At 41.8% G+C, this 21674-nt stretch overlaps 1 protein-coding gene across 1 annotated transcript in view; it reads left to right on the top strand.

Moving 5' to 3' along the window:
• Window positions 1-21674, top strand: part of LOC310986846 (polypeptide N-acetylgalactosaminyltransferase 18-like) — a 166956-nt gene that overhangs the window by 87597 nt on the left and 57685 nt on the right. Inside the window, exons 4-5 of the mRNA XM_083972940.1 lie at window positions 2893-3079; window positions 20346-20543. Coding sequence (XP_083829066.1) covers window positions 2893-3079; window positions 20346-20543 — 385 coding nt within the window. The remainder of the gene's footprint in view (window positions 1-2892; window positions 3080-20345; window positions 20544-21674) is intronic.

Below are 21674 nucleotides of genomic sequence, written 5' to 3'. Positions count from 1 at the left end.
GCTACTTCTAACACCAACGGCCCAGTGGTCAAATTCGGCTGAATGATGCAAGGCAAAAAAAGTGTTTTGCTTTCTGCCTGAACTAAACTGAACTTTCAGTACAGAACAGCTTCAGGTTCGGGACAAAACAAGATATTTTCAAGGATTCTGGGAGATTTTGATGTGAATTTTACAGACTAAAGTGTGGACATAGTTGCGTTGTCAACAGCTACTCACGGGTCCTCGAATGCCACTTGATTTCTGCAGATGGTGAAAAAAAAAGGCACCAATCTTCTTCTCATTGAGGATCCTCTAACTTTCCTCTGTGGTTCAGACTGAACCTGTTATAGTTTCTCACATCACGTTCGCTCCAGCTCCTATTTTTAGCCGCCTGCTGATAAACAGGTTACAGGTTCAGACAGACAGGCACCTACATTTTGGTAGCACAGACATCCAAAAATTAATTGGGTAACTGGACGTGTTCCTGATTTAATGAGTCAGGTTTTTCTTTTTTATTATTATTATTTCCCTCTGTTTGGAAGTGATCTCACATGTATAGGAGCAACACAAACAGGTGCTCTTCAAATAGTCCCAACTCTGGTTTTTAAATGAGCCCGTCTTCTTCTCCTTCTTCCAGGTCAGCAGCAAACTGTGGCTCATTAAAGGAAAACAGAGAGAATACATAATCCAGGCTGATGGTTATAATGAATAGAGAGGGGAAGGCAGCAGCAGCAGCAGCAGCAGCCGTGGCCTGCGGGAAGGATTACAACACACACACAGATATCACAATGAGGAAATGAAGATGTGTGTTGTTCCACTGTGGACAGTCTCTCTCTATGTGTGTGTGTGTGTTTTGTGTCTACCTGAATGCGTGCAGAGCGTGTATGAAGAAATGAGACTTGCAAGAAAAGAGCATCAAATCTTAATGCATTCAAAAAGTGTGTGTGTGTGTGTGTGTGTGTGTGTCTGTGTGTGTGCACCATGAATATGGGTTGTCTATCTGGCCGTGTGCCAGTTTTGTATTTTTTATTTATGACCCCTTTAGATGTCTGACCTCGACTGGGAGCGTCTGCTTTGTTCCGCGAAGCTTTTAAGTTGCACTAACTGCAGAGCTCCAGGGACGGCCATGTTGGTCCTTCAGTAACTCAGTTGCTCGACAGCTCGGGTTGTTTTTGTTGTTGTTGTCGGACCGTTTTCTTAGCTTCTCTGTCGTTTTTTGTGGAGACAGAGAGAGAGAGAGCGTCCATCGTGTCTCAGTTCAGGTGCTACTTCATTTCAGAAACCGTTTTTTTTTTTTTGTCACAGCGGCGCAACTTAGATTGTCCTATTTCAAAAAGCTGCCTCAAACACATCCTTATTTTTTTTATTTTTTTGTCCTCCTCTATTCCTGATCCACATCTAGTATCCAAGGATTCATTGTGTGCAGATACTGAAAGCAAACAACGCTGACAAAGAGGCTGAGATCACACTTTTAAAACGGAAGCAGCTCAATTCAACAGCGAACAAACGAACGAACGGTACAAAACACGGTTACATGTTGCACATTGTCACAGATCGTTGCTGATTGTTTTGGTCCAAACCCGAGCACGAAGACTGATTTCACACCTGTCCAAACGAGCCAGCGTCCAAAAACCCAAAGGTTTGAAACCAGAAAAAACCCTAAGACGACTCCAGGTTTAGAAATAAGAAGCAAACCATGAGAAATAGTTACAAAAAAAAATATGTGGACTGCAGATTAAGGTCAGTGCAGGTCAGGCTGTAAACAGAGCTCCTCTTCACTTTTTTTCCAATCTCATCCTCCGCTCCCTGTTTACCGCAGCAGTTTAACTCGGCCACCTGCTCCTGTGCGCCGCTGCACAACATCTGGATTTATGTACATTCAGCAGGTTTGTCCCTTCAGCCTGAGCTCATTAATCCTCCGCTTCATGAAACATGAATGTTCATTATTTTGAAACATATGGAGAATAAGTCCAACAAGTGTCGACAATAAAGTGAAATGTGTTGGTGAATTATTTTTGAGCCTGTGGGAGGAAAATGATCGTAACTCAGCCGTTGACACACTATGGTGGCCCTGAGGTGCAAAACACAACGGCAAAAGAGAAAACACAACAACAAAAGGGAAAAAACACAACAGCAAAAAGAGAAATCACAACGGGCAAATCAGAAAACACAACACAAAGAGAAAACACAACACAAAAAGAGAAAACGCAACAGCGAAAGGGAAAACACAACAGCAAAAGAGAAAACACAAAAAGAGAAAACACAACGGCAAAAGAGAAAACGCAACGGGCAAATCAGAAAACACAACACAAAGAGAAAACACAACACAAAAAGAGAAAACACAACGGCAAATCAGAAAACACAACGGCAAATCAGAAAACACAACGGCAAAAGAGAAAACACAACACAAAAAGAGAAAACACAACGGCAAATCAGAAAGCACAACGGCAAAAGAGAAAACACAACACAAAAAGAGAAAACAAACGGGCAAATCAGAAAAAAAAGAGAAAACAAACGGGCAAATCAGAAAACACAACACAAAAAGAGAAAACAAACGGGCAAATCAGAAAAAAAAGAGAAAACAAACAGGCAAATCAGAAAACACAACACAAAAAGAGAAAACACAACGGGCAAATCAGAAAACACAACACAAAGAGAGAAAACAAGTAATTGGTAATTTGTTGTTGTGTTTAGTAATTTATCTTGCCACCGAAACACACAAACACACACATGGTCAAATATTTCCCCGTGTCCGGTGGAGCTGAGGGAGTTTCTCTGGAGCTTTGTCGATAAGATCAATACTGCAACAGGCTTCAGTGGTTTACCTTCACATCTGTGTGTGTGTGTGTGTGTGTGTGTGTGTGTGTGTGTGTCTGTCTGTGTCTGTGTGTGTCTGTGTGTGTGTGTTCCCAGTGGAGCTGAAGGAACACCTGCAGAGCTTCGTGGACGAGACCAACACGCAGCACGGCCCCGGCTTCATCAAGGTGGTGCACCACGACAAGCAGGAGGGGCTGATCCGCTCCAGAGTGCGAGGCTGGCGCGCCGCCTCCGCCCCGGTCGTCGCTCTCTTTGATGCACACGTGGAGTTCAACACTGGATGGTGAGCAAGGGCCACACACACACACACACACACACACACACACACACACACACACACACACACACACAGACACACACACACTGGTAAAGCTCTAATCATTTTCATCGCACAGATCTCGGACTTGTGCTTTCATCTCCGCCATCACCTCCGGTAGCTCTGTGGTAGGTTTTCTTCTTTTTTTTTTTCTTTTTTTTCCACACAGCGATGATGCAAGAATGTAAAATCTTCTTCAACCACAATCAAGAGCTTCACCGTGTTTCAAATCATTCATGTCGGCTTCATCGTCTTTTTACCTCTAATTCCAGGATTTGTCGAACTTTCTACACTTTTTCAAACGTAGTCGACATCAAACTCTAAAGTGTTCAACAAAAACATGTTCAGCATAATATTTAATCATGATAACAAGCGCCTCACTTGAAACACTCTCACTGATCTGATCTGAGGAGCAGAGTTCAGGCGCAGCGGGTCAATGAAAATGTCCAGTGTGAACGGGGCGGAATCGAACGCTCTGCAGCAGCAGCAGCAGCAGCAGTGGACTCGAGACAAAACACTGTTCCTCCTGAGGGAGAGATAAAGATTCACACAACACAGAGGGATGACATGAGGGACTGAGCAGGAGAGGATATGGATTATAGATGAACATGACTGTGAGCAGCACACGAGGGGTTAATACATGACTCAACATGTCTTTGTTCCCCTTTTTTAACACAAAAGTCAAAGCAAAATTAGGAAAACAGCAAAAACAAGTATAGCAAAAAAGAAAGAGAATACAAATAAGATGAATAGATAGATTGATTAAAGTAGAAGTAAGCGATCCGGTCGTTTTGGCTAACTTCTTGTCAGCCGATGGAGTTAGCAGTCCCCGCCCTCGTCCCTACGTCAGCACATTCACGCGCATCCCTTGGCTGCACACACAGAGAGGACCGCCCCTTTATGCCGTTCTCTCTCCTCATTGGATAAAGGTTGTAGGATACAAGGAAAGTTTTCTCCTCGGCTTACAGCAGAGCAGAGTGACTGACAGACCCGTGTTTCAGACCAAACACTCTATATAAGTGATTGCTGTCGGAAGATATAACTATTTAAGACTTATTTTAACACAAACATCCCGCTTACTTCTGCTTTAAAGAAGAAAAAAGCCTCTTGTTGAACTCTTTAAAACACCCACTGGCCTGTGGGTCATGTTACTTCTCATTAATGCTGGACCTGTTGGGCCAGTGGGTGTTAGTTAGTATGGTCTAAAAGGGTCTTTTGCTTTTTGTTTTGGTTTTGTAACCTTAGGTTAATACAGTGGTTCCCAACCTTTTTTGACCTGTGACCCCATTTTGACATCACAAGCTTCTGGCGACCCCGCGTCCGTCAATCAAGATGCGCCAGCTCAGATATTTTTATATTCTGCATTTTATTTGAACTTGATTCATATTCAAGTGAAAGTATAGAAAACTGTTGTTTAAGATTGTGTGTGGTGCTTCTGTCATAATTTTAAAAGAATAATAATTAGTTAAAAAAATATTTTTATCAGTATTTTTTTTTATTTTGTGTTCATTATACTGTTCCGTCATTTAGGCAACTATACTGTACAGTAATTTATTAAGTGTGACTGCATCAAACAATACAGATCTAGACACACATTGGAAACATATACATGTATCTAATACATCTACTGTACACTATACATATCTAGATTAGATTAGATTAGATTAGATTAGATTAAGAGTTCATTGTCGTCATCGTTAAGAACAATGAAAAACAGTTTGGCAGCACTGTAAAGTAAAATCAAACATAAAACATCATAATCCATAAAAACACAAACAACAGATAAATAAACAGATACTTCTTCCCTGCACAGATACAAATTCACTCATGCATATTCCTATACATTCACAGGTGCACTACCAAACTTGTTTATTCAATGGGCAGAGAAAGAAAAAGATTTTTAACTCCTTCATCCCGACTCAGAATATGCCACTGCTGTTCAAAAATGTAAATCCTGTTTCTTATTTCTAGCAACAACAACTTTAGGTTTGTTGATTTTATTTGAAGGCCTGCAGCTTTTTTCTGTTTAGTTTCCCTCTCACTGCACTCGTCAGACAAGTGAGTTTGAGTGTTTAGCTGTTTAACACACACAGTGGAGTGTTTAGCATCTTAAAAATCGGGATTATTTCAGAGGAGTTTCTGGTTTTATATTTGTGAGGTGGACAGAGAGATACTGGTCCTAATTAATGCTTCCATTGCTCTGTGTCTTGTTGGATGTGATGTAGCTCGTTTTGCACATTCCTCCCAACAACCTCTCAGATTGGAGGTACAGTATAATAATGCACCAATGACGTCTTTATGATTTGTTTTGTCGCCTCAAATCAATCAGTGCAGCTTTAAATCCAATTAATAATCATAACGTTTGTCGAACTCGATCGGCCAGATCATACAATAATCGCGGTGAAGAGCCTGAGGGGGCAGGAGACATTAATCCTATTACCCGCCATTGATCTGCTCACTTGTAGTTTCTCCACGGCCGAAGCTGAATTGCTGTCGTATTGTTTCCTCCTGGTGTTTGTCTCCTGTTAATGCAGAACTGTTGATTGTTTTTTTTCCATGTGGACATTTTATTGTTCATTCAGCTCTGGATCTTTTGCTGTAATCCGAGCAAACGCATTTAACCTCCCGCTTTAAATCCATCACCTGCAATCAGGCCTGATGAGATAAAACCAGACACCACGATAAATGCAATTTGGGCCAAATGGAGAGAATCTATGACGTCTCAGTTAGGATGAGTAATGGATGCTGCACACGAGTGTATTTTACATTAATTCCCTTTCTTGTCTTTTGTGCAGCTGTAACCAGCTCTGACTCCATGTTTAGTGCTGTGACAATAAAACAGAGAAGATTGAGACTGAGTGAGGAATAAGACTCTGAACGCCAGCGTTTATTCAGCTCCTTTTGTTTGAAAGGTCGCTGATTAAATTTGTTTTTCCTCAGTGTTATACAGTTTATCACATTTGGCACCAAGTCGAGAATTCTTTTCTTTCTTTCTTTCTTTTTTTTTTACCACTGAATTGCCAAAGAAATAGACTATTTATAAACTGATTCATGATGGGATTATTCAATTTTTTATTTTTTTGTCTCCACTTTTTGAGCACTGGTGCAGCTGTAACCCATTTTTAAGGCAGGTGCAAACCTCCAGCTCCACAGACACACAGACACACAGAGGCACATGAGTCATGTTTATTAGTATTTTAGGTCATAGAGTAAGATGATGATTGTGAGAGCTGCTGCACATGAAGTGGTTTATATGTATGTGTGTGTTAAAGAGACTTCATATTAACGTAACAATTATTTCAAACTTTTACCTCGATGATTTTTACATGCACTCTTCATATTTAGCAACGTCATTGTGCTGAAAGCGATAAAATTAAATCGATGGTTTCACAATTAGCATGGTCCTGTAGGTTTGACTGATAAGAGCCAATCAGGAGGCGAGTTGAGATTAGATTAGTTGTGTGTTCAGCTGCTTATTTATGACCCAAAGTTACGTTTTGTTTTCAGGCGACACCTAGTGGCCGTAGTGATTATGATAGGAGCAGAAGAGGGAGAAGTGACATGACATGGACTTTAAATAAATTGAATTGAATTGAATTGACATGGGGTAAAGAGTGCAATGTAATCACATCATTGTTATTGTAAACATCGCAACAAAATTGGTCAAATGTTACGTTCAAGGTGTGAAGGCTGATGCACACCTAGAAAAAATCTTGAAAAACAGGTGCGTTGGAGTATAGGTAAGGAGTGAACAAAGGCAAAAAGTGGGAGTGTTTCTGGACCTATCCAAGGCCTTCGACACTATAGATTTCAACATCCTACTAGGGAAACTGCACCACTACGGTATTAGAGGGCTGGCTTTAAAATGGTTTTATAGTTATTTACATGGCAGAAAACAGTATGTTGACATTAAAAATCATCTATCACAAAAACAGGAGGTCATCTACGGGGTACCCCAAGGTTCAATTTTGGGACCATTGCTCTTTATTATTTATTTCAATGATTTTGTTAATTCTTCTAGTTTGTTGCATAAAGTCATTTTCGCTGACGATACTAGTATCTTCATGTCCCACAACAACCCATATGAGCTTCAAGACCTACTCAATATAGAGCTGCATAAAGTGGTGACTTGGCTTAAATGCAACAAATTATCCCTTAATATCAACAAGACAAATTGTATATTATTTCATTCAAATAAAAAACCTGTGAACAACTTTACTCTCAAGATTGAAGGAAGGGAGCTGGAAAGAGTGAAATCCACAAGATTCCTTGGGGTCCTCCTGGATGAAGCACTTAACTTCACATGTCATATCGAACATCTTCTCGTAAAGTTGTCCAAATATGTTGGCTTATTTTTCAAACTCCGTTATGTTCTTCCTTTATCTGCTTTACTTATTCTATATAAATCCTTGTTTGAGCCCCATTTACTTTACTGCAATGTATTATGGTGTAACACTTTTCCCACCCATCTTAGGAAATTAGAAAATTTACAAAAGAAAATTATACGTGCCATATCTCGCTCCGGCTTCAACACTCCCACTCGTCCACTCTTCCATAGTCTTAATCTCTTGAGGCTTACAGATTTCAACATCCATCAGAACGCAACAATGATTTACCAAGTTGTACATAACCTGAATCCTAAACTGTCTATGCTCATTCCAGTCAGCAGCCCTTTGCATGGCTACCATACCAGAAATTTACACCTCATTTATGGAAAAACGAGACGTTTAAAACGCACTAGCCTATGTATCACCACCAGGGGGCCGCTGATCTGGAACGGGCTGGATGAGAGTCTGAAAACAGCCAATTCTATCACAGTCTTCAAGAAAAGGTTAAAGGTGCAACTTCTGAACTCATATTTACCATCGTAATCTGGGTATGTCTGTTTTATGTCTTTGTCTATTGTGAGTTACTGATCTGTCTTGTGTTTGTATGATATGCATTGTTTGGTATTATGTATTGTCTCATTGTCTCTGTCATTTCTGTGATGTATGTTTTGTCTTGTTTTCTATCATGATTGTATGAATATGTAATACGTTAGTATTACGTTTGAGGCTCCCGCCATAAGCTTTAAATAGCTTCTTGGGAGACCTGGCGCTCCACACATCTGCTTCTGTTCTATTCTGCGCTGTCTACTAATGTCATGTGTGTTGTGCGAAATAAATACTGATACTGATGAGAAAAAGGGTCTCCCGCACACTGTCAAGTCCACAGGACCTTTTTCAAGCAGAGATGTTTTGAAAAATATCTCTGCTTGAAAAAGGTCCTGTGGACCGAAACGTTGTTTGTTTTATTAAAGTCTTTTGCAAGTGACTTGACAGTGTGCGGGAGACCCTTTTTGCCTTTGTTCAAATGTTACGTTCAAAATCATCTTTTTCTAGCCTCCGTTTTTGAGCCTAAACCCTAAAGGGACACTTCATCCAAAATCGATAATTCACCAATTTTCTACTCACCGTCATGCCAAGGAAGGGTTTGGAGAACTTTCAGAGTCATCAAAACTCTTTAGGAGTTCCAGGGGGGGTCCGACTGGCAACGGATTTTCATATAATGGCGGTGGATAGAGTTCACTTTTGAATCGTCCAAAACACAGACTATGAAACATCCAGATACCTCCATACTGCTCGTCTGAACTGACCCAAGTGCCGCCACATGAAAAAGTTGTTCAGAAAAAAATTAGTGTGATCTCTGTGTTTAGCCTTGTTGTAGCAGCGGCTCCCAGCGGCTGAGCGAGATGCGGGAGATTTGCTGTGAGATGTTCTTCCGTGTTTACATCATACATCCAACAACGATGAACGAACATCTCGCAGCAAATCTCGCGCATGCGCACAAACATCAACAGAGCCACTGGGAGCTACTGCTACAACAAGGCTAAAAACAGAGATCAAACAACTTTTTCATGTGGTGTCTTCAGGACACTTGGGTCAGTACAGACGAGCAGTATGGAGGTATCTGGATGTTTCATAGTGTGTGTTTTGGACGATTCAAAAGTGAACTCTATCCACCGCCATTATATGAAAATCTGTTGCCAGCCGGACCCCCCCTGGAACTCCTAAAGCGTTTTGATGAAGCAATCATCAAGCAATAATCAATCAAATAATCAATCATCCTATCGTCAGGAGATGATGATGGTTCCAGGACATAATCAAACAGATAACTAACAGTATATGGTCTACAATAGGAGAAAGGAAGCCTGAAGAGAAGGTATGCAGAGACTTTAGCATAAAAATATATTCTATGGTTTGACATTGAGGCTGAGGATTGTTCCTGTAACACTCATTGGTTTCATCCAGAGTGAATGTGTAGTTATTGATCATGTTCACTGTGAATCAGCGTCTATAGATCCTCACATAAAAACGCAGCTCACGCTCGGCTTCATCTCTCTGTGTCGGTCAACAACAAACGACTCCGCTCTCCACTGACGCGACGTCTTTCATCACACGTGGAGCCGATCTTTATAATAATCGTCATGAATTTATAACGGACAACTCACTGTGTGTGTGTGTGTGTGTGTGTCGCTGGCTGAGCCGAGCGCCGCTGCTGCTGCTGCTGCTTTTTACAACAATGATTAAAAGGACCATGATCCTGTGTGATGATCTGCCAGGAGAGGCTTCAGTCCCACCTCTCTGTGTGTATGTTTCAGCTTCTCTATCTCACTCTCTGGTTTTGTTTACTTATTAATCAAAGGTGCTGCATGGGGCATCATTCAGGTTTGTGTGTAACGAATATAGAGGAAACTATTGTAACTTCACAAAAACAAAAAAGCTCAACATAATTTGTCTCTGTCCTTTGTCTCCCTGTTCTCTCTGCCTGCTTTGCTTATGACATCATTATGTTAACATTTCCATAAGCACTTTACTTTTTTCTTTCTTATGAAGATTTCATCAAATTACCTTTTGGGGGGTGGGGGGTTGTATTTTTGGTTGCATTTAGTGGAGTGGCCTTTTCTCTGTTCTCAGCAGCAGGTCTTCAACAGGAAATGATGCTTCACATGATTTTTAAGATCCGTTGATTTAAAGGGATAGTTCAACATTTTGGCAAATGCCATAATCCCTATAGTCATAGCAGTAGGTTGGTTACCTTTAATTGTCGGTGCAAGCTGTTTTTAGAACGGTGGAGCAGAGCCGCAAGCTGCTCAGAGCTACGCTACGGAGGCTCATGAGATTTCCTGGTTTCCCTCATCAAACTCATCAAATACACAATCCAACAACTCCAAAACGCTCTGGTGGACAAGTTGTGACCTGCACATTCACCACGCTATGAGATAATAACAGAACGTTACGAGACGGAGTTGTTTTAGAGGGAAATTCATGCAAAACTGCTGATGCACGTTGCCTTCAGGGACAGTTTTTCAGCAAGCAGTCTCTGCATTTATCTCTATGGCAATGGGACAATTTGCCAAAAATGTTGAACTATCCCTTTAATTTTCTGCTTCCGGCTCCAGATGACTTTTGATGACTCATTTTCTCCTGCATAGAATCAAACTTTTGTGTCGGTTTCATTGATTATTTCACAGTTTCTTCTGCAAATCAGCAAACGTGTTGGATCCGTAAAACTTTGAAAACGCTTCACACAGTTTCATGAGAAAACTCAGATCAATTAAAACGTCCCTCTGTGCTAATAACTCCCTGAGGACGCTCTGCTCCCCCACCTCGTCTCCATCCAAACCACACAGCTGCTCCGTCTCCGTTTTTTTTTAATGACAGCGCCGCTGATAGACGAATCCTAATTTATTGCAAAATGAACATGTCACAATATGAAAACTAATCAGACACAGGGTTTATTATCAGTGTTTAATAGAGGATGAAAGTGAATGTGATTGATCAGGATTCGTCTCAGCATCCAGCACGGCCACATACAGCGTGTATCAGTGTTGCTGTCATATCTGCAGGCGCTGCGGTTAAGCTGCAGCTCGGGCGATAAAAAATTAACATGCTGATTAGCAGCGGACGGGCTGTGGGTGGGTGAAATAATAATAATGATGTACGAGGAAAATATTAATTACGTTCCCTAAAATGTGAACATATTCTAAGCATTTATCATCAGGCAATAATTACACTCTGTGTTTGGACTCCTGGACACATTTACAGATTGACTTTTCTCTCTGGGCAGCAGCCAGATGTTATTATGAAGTGGAAATGGAAGTTTTGCTGTGGGGGACGAACGGGGACATTCAGGAATCTAGATTGAGTGGGTTAAACATGTCAATAATGTCTGATCAGGCTAATGTGGAAACACCTGTTGCTGGTTTCATACCTGGAAAAACTAACTTTTAAATATATTCATAAAATGTAGTGTAACTTCCTGCATTTAAAGCAGAAGTAAGCGATCCGGTCGTTTTGGCTAACTTCTTGTCAGCCGATGGAGTTAGCAGTCCCTGCCCTCGCCCCTACGTCACCACATTCACGCGCATCCCTTGGCTGCACACACAGAGAGGACCGCCCCTTTATGCCGTTCTCTCTCCTCTTTGGATAAAGGTTGTAGGATACAAGGAAAGTTTTCTCCTCGGCTCAGAGCAGAGCAGAGTGACTGACAGACCCGTGTTTCAGACCAAACACTCTATATAAGTGATTGCTGTCGGAAGATATAACTATTTTAACACAAACATTCTGCTTACTTCTGCTTTAAATGTCTAACAATGACCAGACCTTAATCAGTTTGTCCAGATAATGTAAGACAGGAAGTAGTGGAGCTGTGCATACTGTAAAGCCTATTGGACATAATCAAATTGCATGACTGCTGTGTTAATACTTGCAATGCATAACTCTAAACAGCTTCAAATTGATAAACTACTGCCATATAAATAGGTAAAATCCTACAATGTATTGCAAAAAGTAGCGCACAACCAACTAGTGAATGTATATAATCATGCATTGTGCAGAAAATCTAGGAATGACCTTGTGTCCAAAAGTGTTTTTTCCATTTTACTGATGAGCTCACTCTTTAAACCCTTGGGTGGAAAGAAGAACTGAGTGTCTGTGTGATTTTGGATGGAAACACAAGAACACTATGTGTCATTTAGTTTTCTGTCATTGACGTCATGTCCCTTTATGAGTGTTTCTGGCAGTGTGGTCGCCTGTCAGAGACTCAAAAATTGACTTTTATTTAACAACGTTTCAAGTTACATTTTTAAGATATTTCAGCAATATATTTAAACCACATGAAAGATTTTAGTCATTAGACATCTGGATTTTAAAGGGATAGTTCAACATTTTGGCAAATTGGCCCATTGTCATAATCCCTATAGTTTTAGGAGTAGGTTCATTACCTTTAATTGTCGGTGAAAGCTATTTTTAGAACGGCGGAGCAGAGCCGTGAGCTGCTCAGAGCTACGCTACGGAGGCTCATGGGATTTCTTGGTTTCCCTCATCAGACTCATCAAATACACAATCCAACAACTCCAAAACGCTCTGGTGGACAAGTTGTGACCTGCACATTCACCACGCTATGAGATAATAACAGAACGTTACCAGACAGAGTTGTTTTAGAGGTAAATGCAGAGACTGCTTGCTGAAAAACGGCCCCCGACGGGAACGCGCATCAGCTGTTTTGCATGAATTTACCTCGAAAACAACTCTGTCTCGTAATGTTCTGTTATTATCTCATAGCGTGGTGAATGTGCAGGTCACAACTTGTCTACCAGAGTGTTTTGGAGTTGTTGGATTAGTGGCTCTGAGCAGCTCGAGTTTGCACTGACAATTAACGAACCTACTCCTAAAACTATAGGGATTAAAGCAATGGGCCAATTTGCCAAAATGTTGAACTATCCCTTTAAGTTATCAAGGGAAAAAAGCCACATAAATGTAATACGGCCGAGCTCCAGGACATCGTTTTAATCCTCCGTTTCATTAGGAGGAGGCAAAAAACCTCCTGAAATAATCCGGACTCATACTTCCGTGTTGGGACTCCATGTTTCCTCTCCACAGCTGCTGATGATCTCGATCAGTGAGTTTTGAACTTCTTCTTGTTGCATTAATTAGCATCTTAATGAGGCGGATTTCCATTTATTAGAAATAAATCTCACACCTAACCTTTCAAGAGACGGACGTCACGTTAACACCATCCTCCCTGTTATGTCAAAGACGAGTGTGTTGACACAGTGAAAATATTTCCCAATGAATCCCATTAGGTGCCGTGTGAGTGTGAGTAATGGGAACACTGGTTAATTACTGACCTCATTAGCACATAGCTGGTTATGTGTCATCTTCTACTCTATCACCGTGGCGATGATGGCAGCTGCTGGGGCTCGTCTTGATGCGTTAACAGGATTTGCGGGGAAAAACAGAAAATGTGAGCGTGTGTTTTGTGTGTTTTTTTTTTCCTGTTGTCAGTCAGTTTGACTCGTGAACATCTGCGTCACCTGAAGGTCGTCTCTGTAAAACACTCAGAGACGACAACAGCGGCGCCGTGTACCTGTTCATCATTTTGACAGAAAAATATCACACACTCCACGCTCCAACAAGGACACAAACACACACAAACACTGGTTCAGAGGGAAGGTAACACTCTTCTGCACACATGCTCACACACACACGCACACACTTCATTATAATGTCTGAGCTGTATCCAAAAGAACATTTGTTGCTGCTGTGTTCCAGATTAGAAACAAGACACTTACAAGGCTCTTAACCTCTCTACTCCTCCACCCACTCCAACTCTCTTTCTCTCTTACTGAACACACACACACACACACACACATACTTACCTCCCACATATTACCACAGAAGGGGTATTGGTCTATGACTAATGAAATGATTTACAGATACAAAAGAAGGAGCTCAGCTGGAGATAAGCACTTTTTTCTTTCTCTTCATCCCTCTCTCTGTCTCTTTAAGCCATGCACTCACATTTTCAATAATTGCACTGGTGGCTAAATGTTTCATTTTGCGCTGCTATATCTGGTGATAAGTGCCGTGATTAGCGCTCTTTTTTGTAATATACCCGATTTCGCGCCTCTCTTACATTTCTTACTTCCTCTTTTCCCCTCGCTTCTCTCCTTAACACCTTCCTCTTAATCCTCTTTCCCTCCCTCCCTTCTTCCCGCTCCTTTATTTGCTCTCAAACCACCCACCCTGTCACAGATTATACTTTAACATCATCTATGTATTGACATTTATTTATAGATTTATTGAGTCGTGTGCCGTGTGTTTGTGTGTGAACCCTGCAATCTGTGTGTGTGTGTGTGTGTGTGTGAGGAGATTATTTCTTTAAAGTGTGAACAGTGTAACCTTTACCTTGAAAGGTGGAGCTTTCTTTGATGTGGAGGCCTCACTAATTGATTTGTTACCTGATTTTACCCCCAAGTAAATAGATTTCAAGCCTCTCTGTGTGGGCTTGTATGCTCTATGTTGTTTGTGTGTGTGTCTGTGTGTGTGGTTGTCCCTCCCTCTTCTCTGATGTTGATATTTTTTGTGATTTTATTACCTCTGTGTGAGGCCGGACTGATAAAACATGGATGGTTATTGGTGAAAGTTCTCGTATGTGTGTGTTTTTTCTCTCTCTCTATCTCTCTCTCGTGAGACGTTCAGGGGTCGTTTGCATTTTAACGACGGCCTTTGGCAACGTGTCCCACAAGGTTACCAATATGAAGATATTATTTTCCTCTCTCTCTCTCTCTCTCTATCTCTCTTTCTCTCTGTCCTCCAGTGTCAGCGGCGCTCGTGTCTCCTCCAGATCAGTAGGAACATTTTGAACCAGATGAATCGCTGCTTCCCACAGAGTGTGTTAATGTTAATGCTCTTATCGTTTCATTTCATGAGTGGTGCCACGTCTTCAGGGCAGAGCGGGGGCTGCACTTTAGGTTTGGTTGGTTGGTTGGTTGGTTGGTACGTTGGTATGTTGGTTGCTAAAACTTACAAATATCTCCTTAAACCAGAGTTTGTTTGTTTTTTTTGGTTGGTTGGTTGGTTGGTTGGCTGTTCGGTTCAGGTTTAGGTTTAGGCTAATGCTAGCTATGTAGCAATAGCAAAACTTACAAAAAGCTTATTTAACCAGAGTTTTTTTTTTTTTTACTTTGATTGGAGGTTTGTTTGTTTGTTTATTTGTTTGATTGTTTGTTTGTTTGTTTTTGTCGCTTGCTTGGCGGTGGTTGGTCTAAAACTAGGCTATTGGGGGGGACAGCTCTCCATTCCGACACACCTCCACTTCGAAACACCGCTGTTCCGACACCCTCCCCCCCACAGCTGTCCAAGGTGCTGAACTGCGTGACATGGTTTACATTCTGCTTTGTGGCTTGTCTGTGTCTGTCCCACTTGCTTCCTCCCGGACTCCGTTGTTGGAGATCTCCACACAGTAATATTTATATTGGTTGATGTTGGTTGGGTGGTTGGTTGGTTGGTTGGTTGGTTGGTTGGTTAGTTGGTTGGTTTTTGAATCCTTTGAAACCTTAATTGTCCCATTTTATCCCCAATCAACCCCTGCAATTGATCCATGGATCATGTAGCCTATAGCCTATGTTAATGACAAATTTTAAAGTTGTAAATATTTAGTCATCAATCATCACTACCTTTTATTGTGAATCTGTATTCTTTGAAATGTTTTATATTTAATGCTGTATAAAGCCCCTTAAATTGTCCATTAGTATCAAATGTAGCCCAACAGAGACTGTTTTTACCTAAAATCCACACAATCAGGAAAACTCTCCATATAAAAATGTGGTAGGATTTGATTAGGCCTATAATAGTTATATAACATTAAAGACGCCTGTTCTTTTAATAAACAATAACTTTACTATATCAATTTAGAAAACTTTGATTCCCAGTATCTCAAAACTAATTAAAAACAGCAGCTCTGCTCGTGTTGTTGAGTCTTTTTTCTCCCCTGGTCACAGCTCTGGATCCTCAGTGTCCCTCTGATTACTGCCCAGGCTGCTGCACGCCCCGAGTGAATCACGAGGGCTGTCCGACGTGCTCGGCCATAATCACAGCCAGCCCTGCAGCTTTGCATCAAACATCCACTGAATCACATATAACCTGATCAAGGACAGTGTCTAATTTGTAGTCCAGGGCGATACGTGTCTCCTGTTGGACTTTAAAGTCCCAGAGGTGATCTCAGTTGACCTCACCCTCAGCTGCAGCTCAGATTCTTTTTCCATATTAACCACTTACTGTACCATCCTCTCCACTTACATCCAAAATGCTGTGAATGGCTCACAAGGCCGAGGGAGTAGAGTGAACTAATGCTTTTTCCGGGACTCTGCTTTCCCCCAGAGGAGCCGAGGCCAGCTCACCTCCAGTCATTGACTGAGCTCCATCCTCCTGTTCGCTGGTCGATTGACCTTCCTAATCCAGTCAGGAGTGCACACTCACTCCCCAGCTTCCAGTCCAGACTGACAAGCCCTCCTCACACTCTTACTCCACTCCCTCCTCGATTGCACAACCTCCTCTCACCGTCATTTATTATATTGTTTTCTTTTTCAAATTTAATCTATTGGAGCAGGAGTTGTAAATTGCAACAGTCTCTTAGCATCCACAGGTTAAGTTGCATCAATTGACCCTTTTGGCTGCTTTGGAAATGAAAAAGAAGACATTAAAGCAAGCGGATAAATACACCGCTATCACCAGATCGACTTAAAGGGATATTCCGATGTAAGTTTAACCCATGTTCTAACACACCGTGTCACCGAGTAAGGACCGACTGTTAGCTTCTCTAGTTGTAGCAACTTCAGCAAAGGCCGCATGCAATACACTGGTGTCGATTCCTCCACCAACCAACCGCCATCAAAAAGCCACTCATAATGCTCAGAACAGCACCAAACTTTAGCAACAGTACAAGTAGTGTCCCAGCCCATAATACAAGGCATCAAACACCTGCTAGCTTTGCCTGAAAAGAGACGAAAACAAAACTCACCCACTCTTCTCCAGTCGCTTCCTTCTAATTCAAAACCTTTATTTATAAATATAATGCAGAAGCCCTAACGAGTCGATTACCGAGTGCAGTAGAAAAATGATGCTTAGTTCCAAAAATGCAGCACGCTTTGCTGACTGTGATAGTTTGAGCTCAACTCAACTCCCTCAACACTTGCTAATTTATTGTTGGAAACAGAGAAGGAAGACGGATAGAAACACTGATGCATTTGGTAATTGACTCGTCAGGGCTTCCCCACAACGAGCAAGCGGCTGGAGCCGGAGGAGAGTGGGGAAGTTTTGTTTGGGTCAAACTTACGCCGCTGTGGTGAAATGTCAGCAAATGGCTGCAGAATTTACACTTTAATGTTCGTTTGGAGGTGTGAGATAAAACATGGATCTCTTTAGATCTCCATCTTTGTCCTCTTGGCTGCCATCACCAGCCAGCTAACGCTCCAATACTGACTTCTAATATCCTTCCAGCCACAAATTACACTCTACACACATGATTTTTTCAGCAGTCGTAGACATACTTGTACTTTGTCTCACAATGTTCTCAAAAAAGCAGAGAGACTTGCAGAAATTGAAGTGTGAGCCTCTGAGTATGGCCAGGTCCCTGCCTGCTGCCCATTGACTTCAAGATTTTCTGAGACAAGCAGAAGGGACCCCTGGTTTGAACTCACAGGGATTTCCAAAATATTTACTCTAGAGACACCAAAGACGTATTAACAAGTTGAGGAAGTTCTCTGGATGCTCAAACAGCTTTGACAGCTCCTCAATGTCAGTGCTCAGAGAAAGATGATCATGTGTCTGTCTGATTAGCTCTGTCTTGACCTTTAACGTCGTGGGTTTGATTTAGGGGTGGGAAAAAAAAATCGATATTGCAATATATTGTTGTGCTCTCTGTCGCAATAAATAATCGGTACACTGACGGCAAATATCGATATTTTGTTACAACACACATTTACCCCGTTGTCACAGTCAGTACTTTTTTTTTTCACCGTCAGTACTTAATCTCTCCTGTCCTTTTTGTGGGGGCGCTAATCCCGTAAATGAGGGTAAAGTAGGCGTGAGTAGCGGCAGAAGAAGAAGACCCACCCGCAAGTTTCCACTCTAAAGTGTGAATCCACTTTGGCTTTTACGAAACAGATGACAGGAGAACACTGGATAAAGAATATAATCTGCAAGAACTGTTTTGCGAAGGTAAAATATACAGCAACCACACAGACAGGCGTGTGTGTCTCTCTCTACAGTCTATGGTCTCTCTGTGTGTGTGTGAGTTACTACGGTTACCGCGACGCTCCCGTCCCCCGGATATTTCTGCAGCTTGATTTACATGATCCGGTCTGAGACATGAAACTCATGGACTGAGGAGTCGTCCCACTGCGTCTGCACGTCACACCGACGGTCGTACATTTGTAGGAGGAAGTTGTAGTTGCTGTTGTTGCCGTTGTTGCGGTTGTGCGCGACGTCGAGCTGCCGCTTCCACTAGCGAGTTTTTTCTTTTTTCCCCCCAATCGCCCGTTCAATCAGCCTGGTGAGGGAGGACGGAGTGGGAGTGGGAGGGGGGGGGGGGGGGGGGTTGGCGCTGTCTTATACAGTACTGTTACAGAAAACCTGCATGTTTTTTCTCCTCATGTCCTACACTAGAGAACTTCTTCTTCTTATCACCAAAGAGTCACATATATCGTGATATATCGTTGATGAAATTTCTTGCAATATATCGAATATCGCAGATATCGTGTATCGTGATATTATCATTATCGTGGGCCAAATATCGCCACAGTATCGAATCGTGAGTTACCCATATCGTCCCACCCCTAGTTTGATTCCCATGTTGACGCAGATGGCACCCCCGTTCGTGGCACTCTCAAACTTTTGACGGGCAGAGTTCAGTGGGTTCACCAGAGTTTTTTGTTTTAATGGAGTGCAGTTACCTAGCCTGACTCTCGCCAGACCCTTGTAGTTCCGCAAAGCTACGCTGAGCTCCACACAAGGGTCTGGGACTGCTCCATAGGCGATTCATTTCAGAAGGCGGGGCCTTGTAAAAAAATCTTGTATGTGATTGGATAAACCACTTGTCCGTTATCTTGAATGACGTGCTACTTCAGCCACTCACTGCGAGCCGCCATTGTTGTTTGACTCAAACAGTCGCTTCAGCGCTACGTCACACCTCAGAAAGTCCCGCCCGGCGATCCTGATTGGTTCATTATTTTTTGCTCCGGGGAAGAAGTTTGCATTGGCCTCGAGTCCAGACCCTTGTGTGAAGCTGAGCGTAGCGCCTCTGGTGGAGCTTTGCGGAACTACAAGGGTCTGGCGAGAGCCAGGCTAGCAGTTACCTGCTGCTGGAGCAGAGATAACATCCTGAATCCCACCTACATGCTGCTGCTGCTGCTGCTGCTGCTCAGTTTCAAAGAGTCTGAAAGCCTTTATTTCAGCAGCACTGTGCTGGTTATTGTGTGTTTTTGTGTCCCACTGTGCCTTTTGTCACTAGTTTGAAATCTGCAGTGTGTTGTTATTCATCCACATTTTGAACGGCCATCTGAAGACTGGGTTGTGTTTGGTCAAACTACACCCACACAGTAGTTCATTATGTGAGAGCTCAGCTGTTGAGATTTTGATATATAATCAATAAATCAGGCTTAAGATGTTCAATAATTTTGTGTTTTTTGCTAATATAGTTATGAGTAATAACGTGCTCTTATCATTTGAAGCCAAGTTTTAAGGCAGCGAGTCCCAACCTGTGTGGGCAGACGGATCATTTGCAAAACATCACAATTTTGGCATAAGGGTGTAGTTATATTAATCATATATATTTATATAGATCATGTTTTCATTAAAATGATCTTAAAAAACATGAATGATGTTCTCTCATCTCATCTCATCAAAGTGGATTTCTGTGTAGCAACAGGATTAAAAGGAAAAAAGAGAGTCCATAGACAGACGCTGAAATGATCAAATGATCAAAGAAGAAACATTTAGTTTTCACTCCAGTCCTGAATGTTTGATCGTTATCAATCAGATAAAAAAAAAAAAAAAAGAGCCATTGTTTGGCCTTCATATTGTTTGAGGTTTGATGTTTGGCCCCCAACATTTTAGAGATATTTTCATGTGGGTCGAGAGGTGGAAAAAGTTTGAACTACAAAGGGGAGAATAATGAGTTTTCGTTTTTTTAGCATCGTGACCAGATTTAGTTTCGGCTAATGCAGCCATGTTTATTTTTTAAAAATATGTCCCTGTGGTCTCCTACGTTTCTTGATCATCAAACTGCACAAACTCCTCTTGATATTTCAAAAACTTCAACTTTAATTCCACTTTTCTTTGTTTTTACTTTCAGATTTTCAGTTAAATGTCATAATGTGTTGACGCTCTTGTGTCTCTTTGTCCCTCAGGGCGGAGCCGATCCTGCACCGGATAAAGGAGGACCGCACCCGGGTGGTGTCTCCCTCGTTCGACAACATCAAGTACGACACCTTCGAGATCGAGGAGTACCCGCTCTCTGCTCAGGGCTTCGACTGGGAGCTGTGGTGTCGATACCTCAACCCGCCAAAGTCCTGGTGGGTCCAACGCAACCACACGGCCCCCATCAGGTAAAACGGAGCAAAAAAAAAAAAAGACTGAGCGACCTTGTTTTGAACTTTAACAAATAAAATAATGTCTCAATAGGAATAGAGTGAGACAGCAGCAAAATAAACAGTCAGTGGAGCATTCATTATTAATAAATTGCCTTGAAGCATATTGAAGTAGGTTTGATAAGATCGCTTAGCCTACTAAGCTCATTATTTTTACATAATCATTTCACTAACACTAATCCCCACGAATAATTATGTATTATGTGAATTCTGGTGAGTGGAGTGTCAGTATTTCAACCCATCTGAAACGTGGGAGCTGCAGCTTCACTGAGCCTCGTCGTCACAGAGAGCAGTTACACAGCTTTAAGAGGACGAGCAGGTAATTTTACTCCCTCGGAAATGGATGTAATGAACCAGATCTTCATTACTGTTGGCCGTTAAAAAAAAACATTACCAATATGACAGATAAAGATCGGCTCAGTTGTGCAGCAGAGGCAGCTACAGATAAAAAGAATAAATAAAAAACCCTGGCAACAAAAGCAAACTTGCCTCCTTTACCTGCAAAAGGGATAATATGTCGTTTGTTTGTGGTTCATGGCGAGAAAATCAATAATGCAGTGTTTATAGATTTAAACAAAGACAAGAGGACATATCCTGCTCGATATTGAAATGGAGGAAGATAAATGGACCCAATTATTTATTTCTTCTGTCTTCTAAACTCTCACACTTTCTGCCAGTGCAGTTCGCAACTGGATTTGCTCACAAGTAGCCCCATGCACATACATCACCGTCAGTGTCTTATGACCTCGCAGGCATTTTATTAAAGTAATGACTCATCTCTGATGTACATGCATGACAGATTCAAGTGGAAACTCTGGGGTTTTCATTCAGGAATCTGCAGCACTGAAGTGTAACAACAGAGGTGCATTGATCCTGCCTGTTCAGTAATCCAGTGACCCTGACGACTTTGTGTTGATAATAAAACACAGGAGTACTGTACTTGTAAGCAACTGCTAAAGCTGCAATGTTGTTGCTGTGTCTGTGCACCAAACGACATTGCTCATACGCCCATATTCATATCTGTTTGTATATTGAATTTCTATATAGAGTATAACATACAGTAAGTGAAAAATAAAATCACATATGAAA

The sequence above is a fragment of the Trachurus trachurus genome (assembly GCF_905171665.1).
Source record: "Trachurus trachurus genome assembly, chromosome: 6".
Lineage (NCBI taxonomy): Eukaryota > Metazoa > Chordata > Actinopteri > Carangiformes > Carangidae > Trachurus > Trachurus trachurus.
The sequence above is the reverse complement of the archived record's forward strand: the minus strand, read 5'-3'. Positions and strand labels throughout refer to the sequence as shown.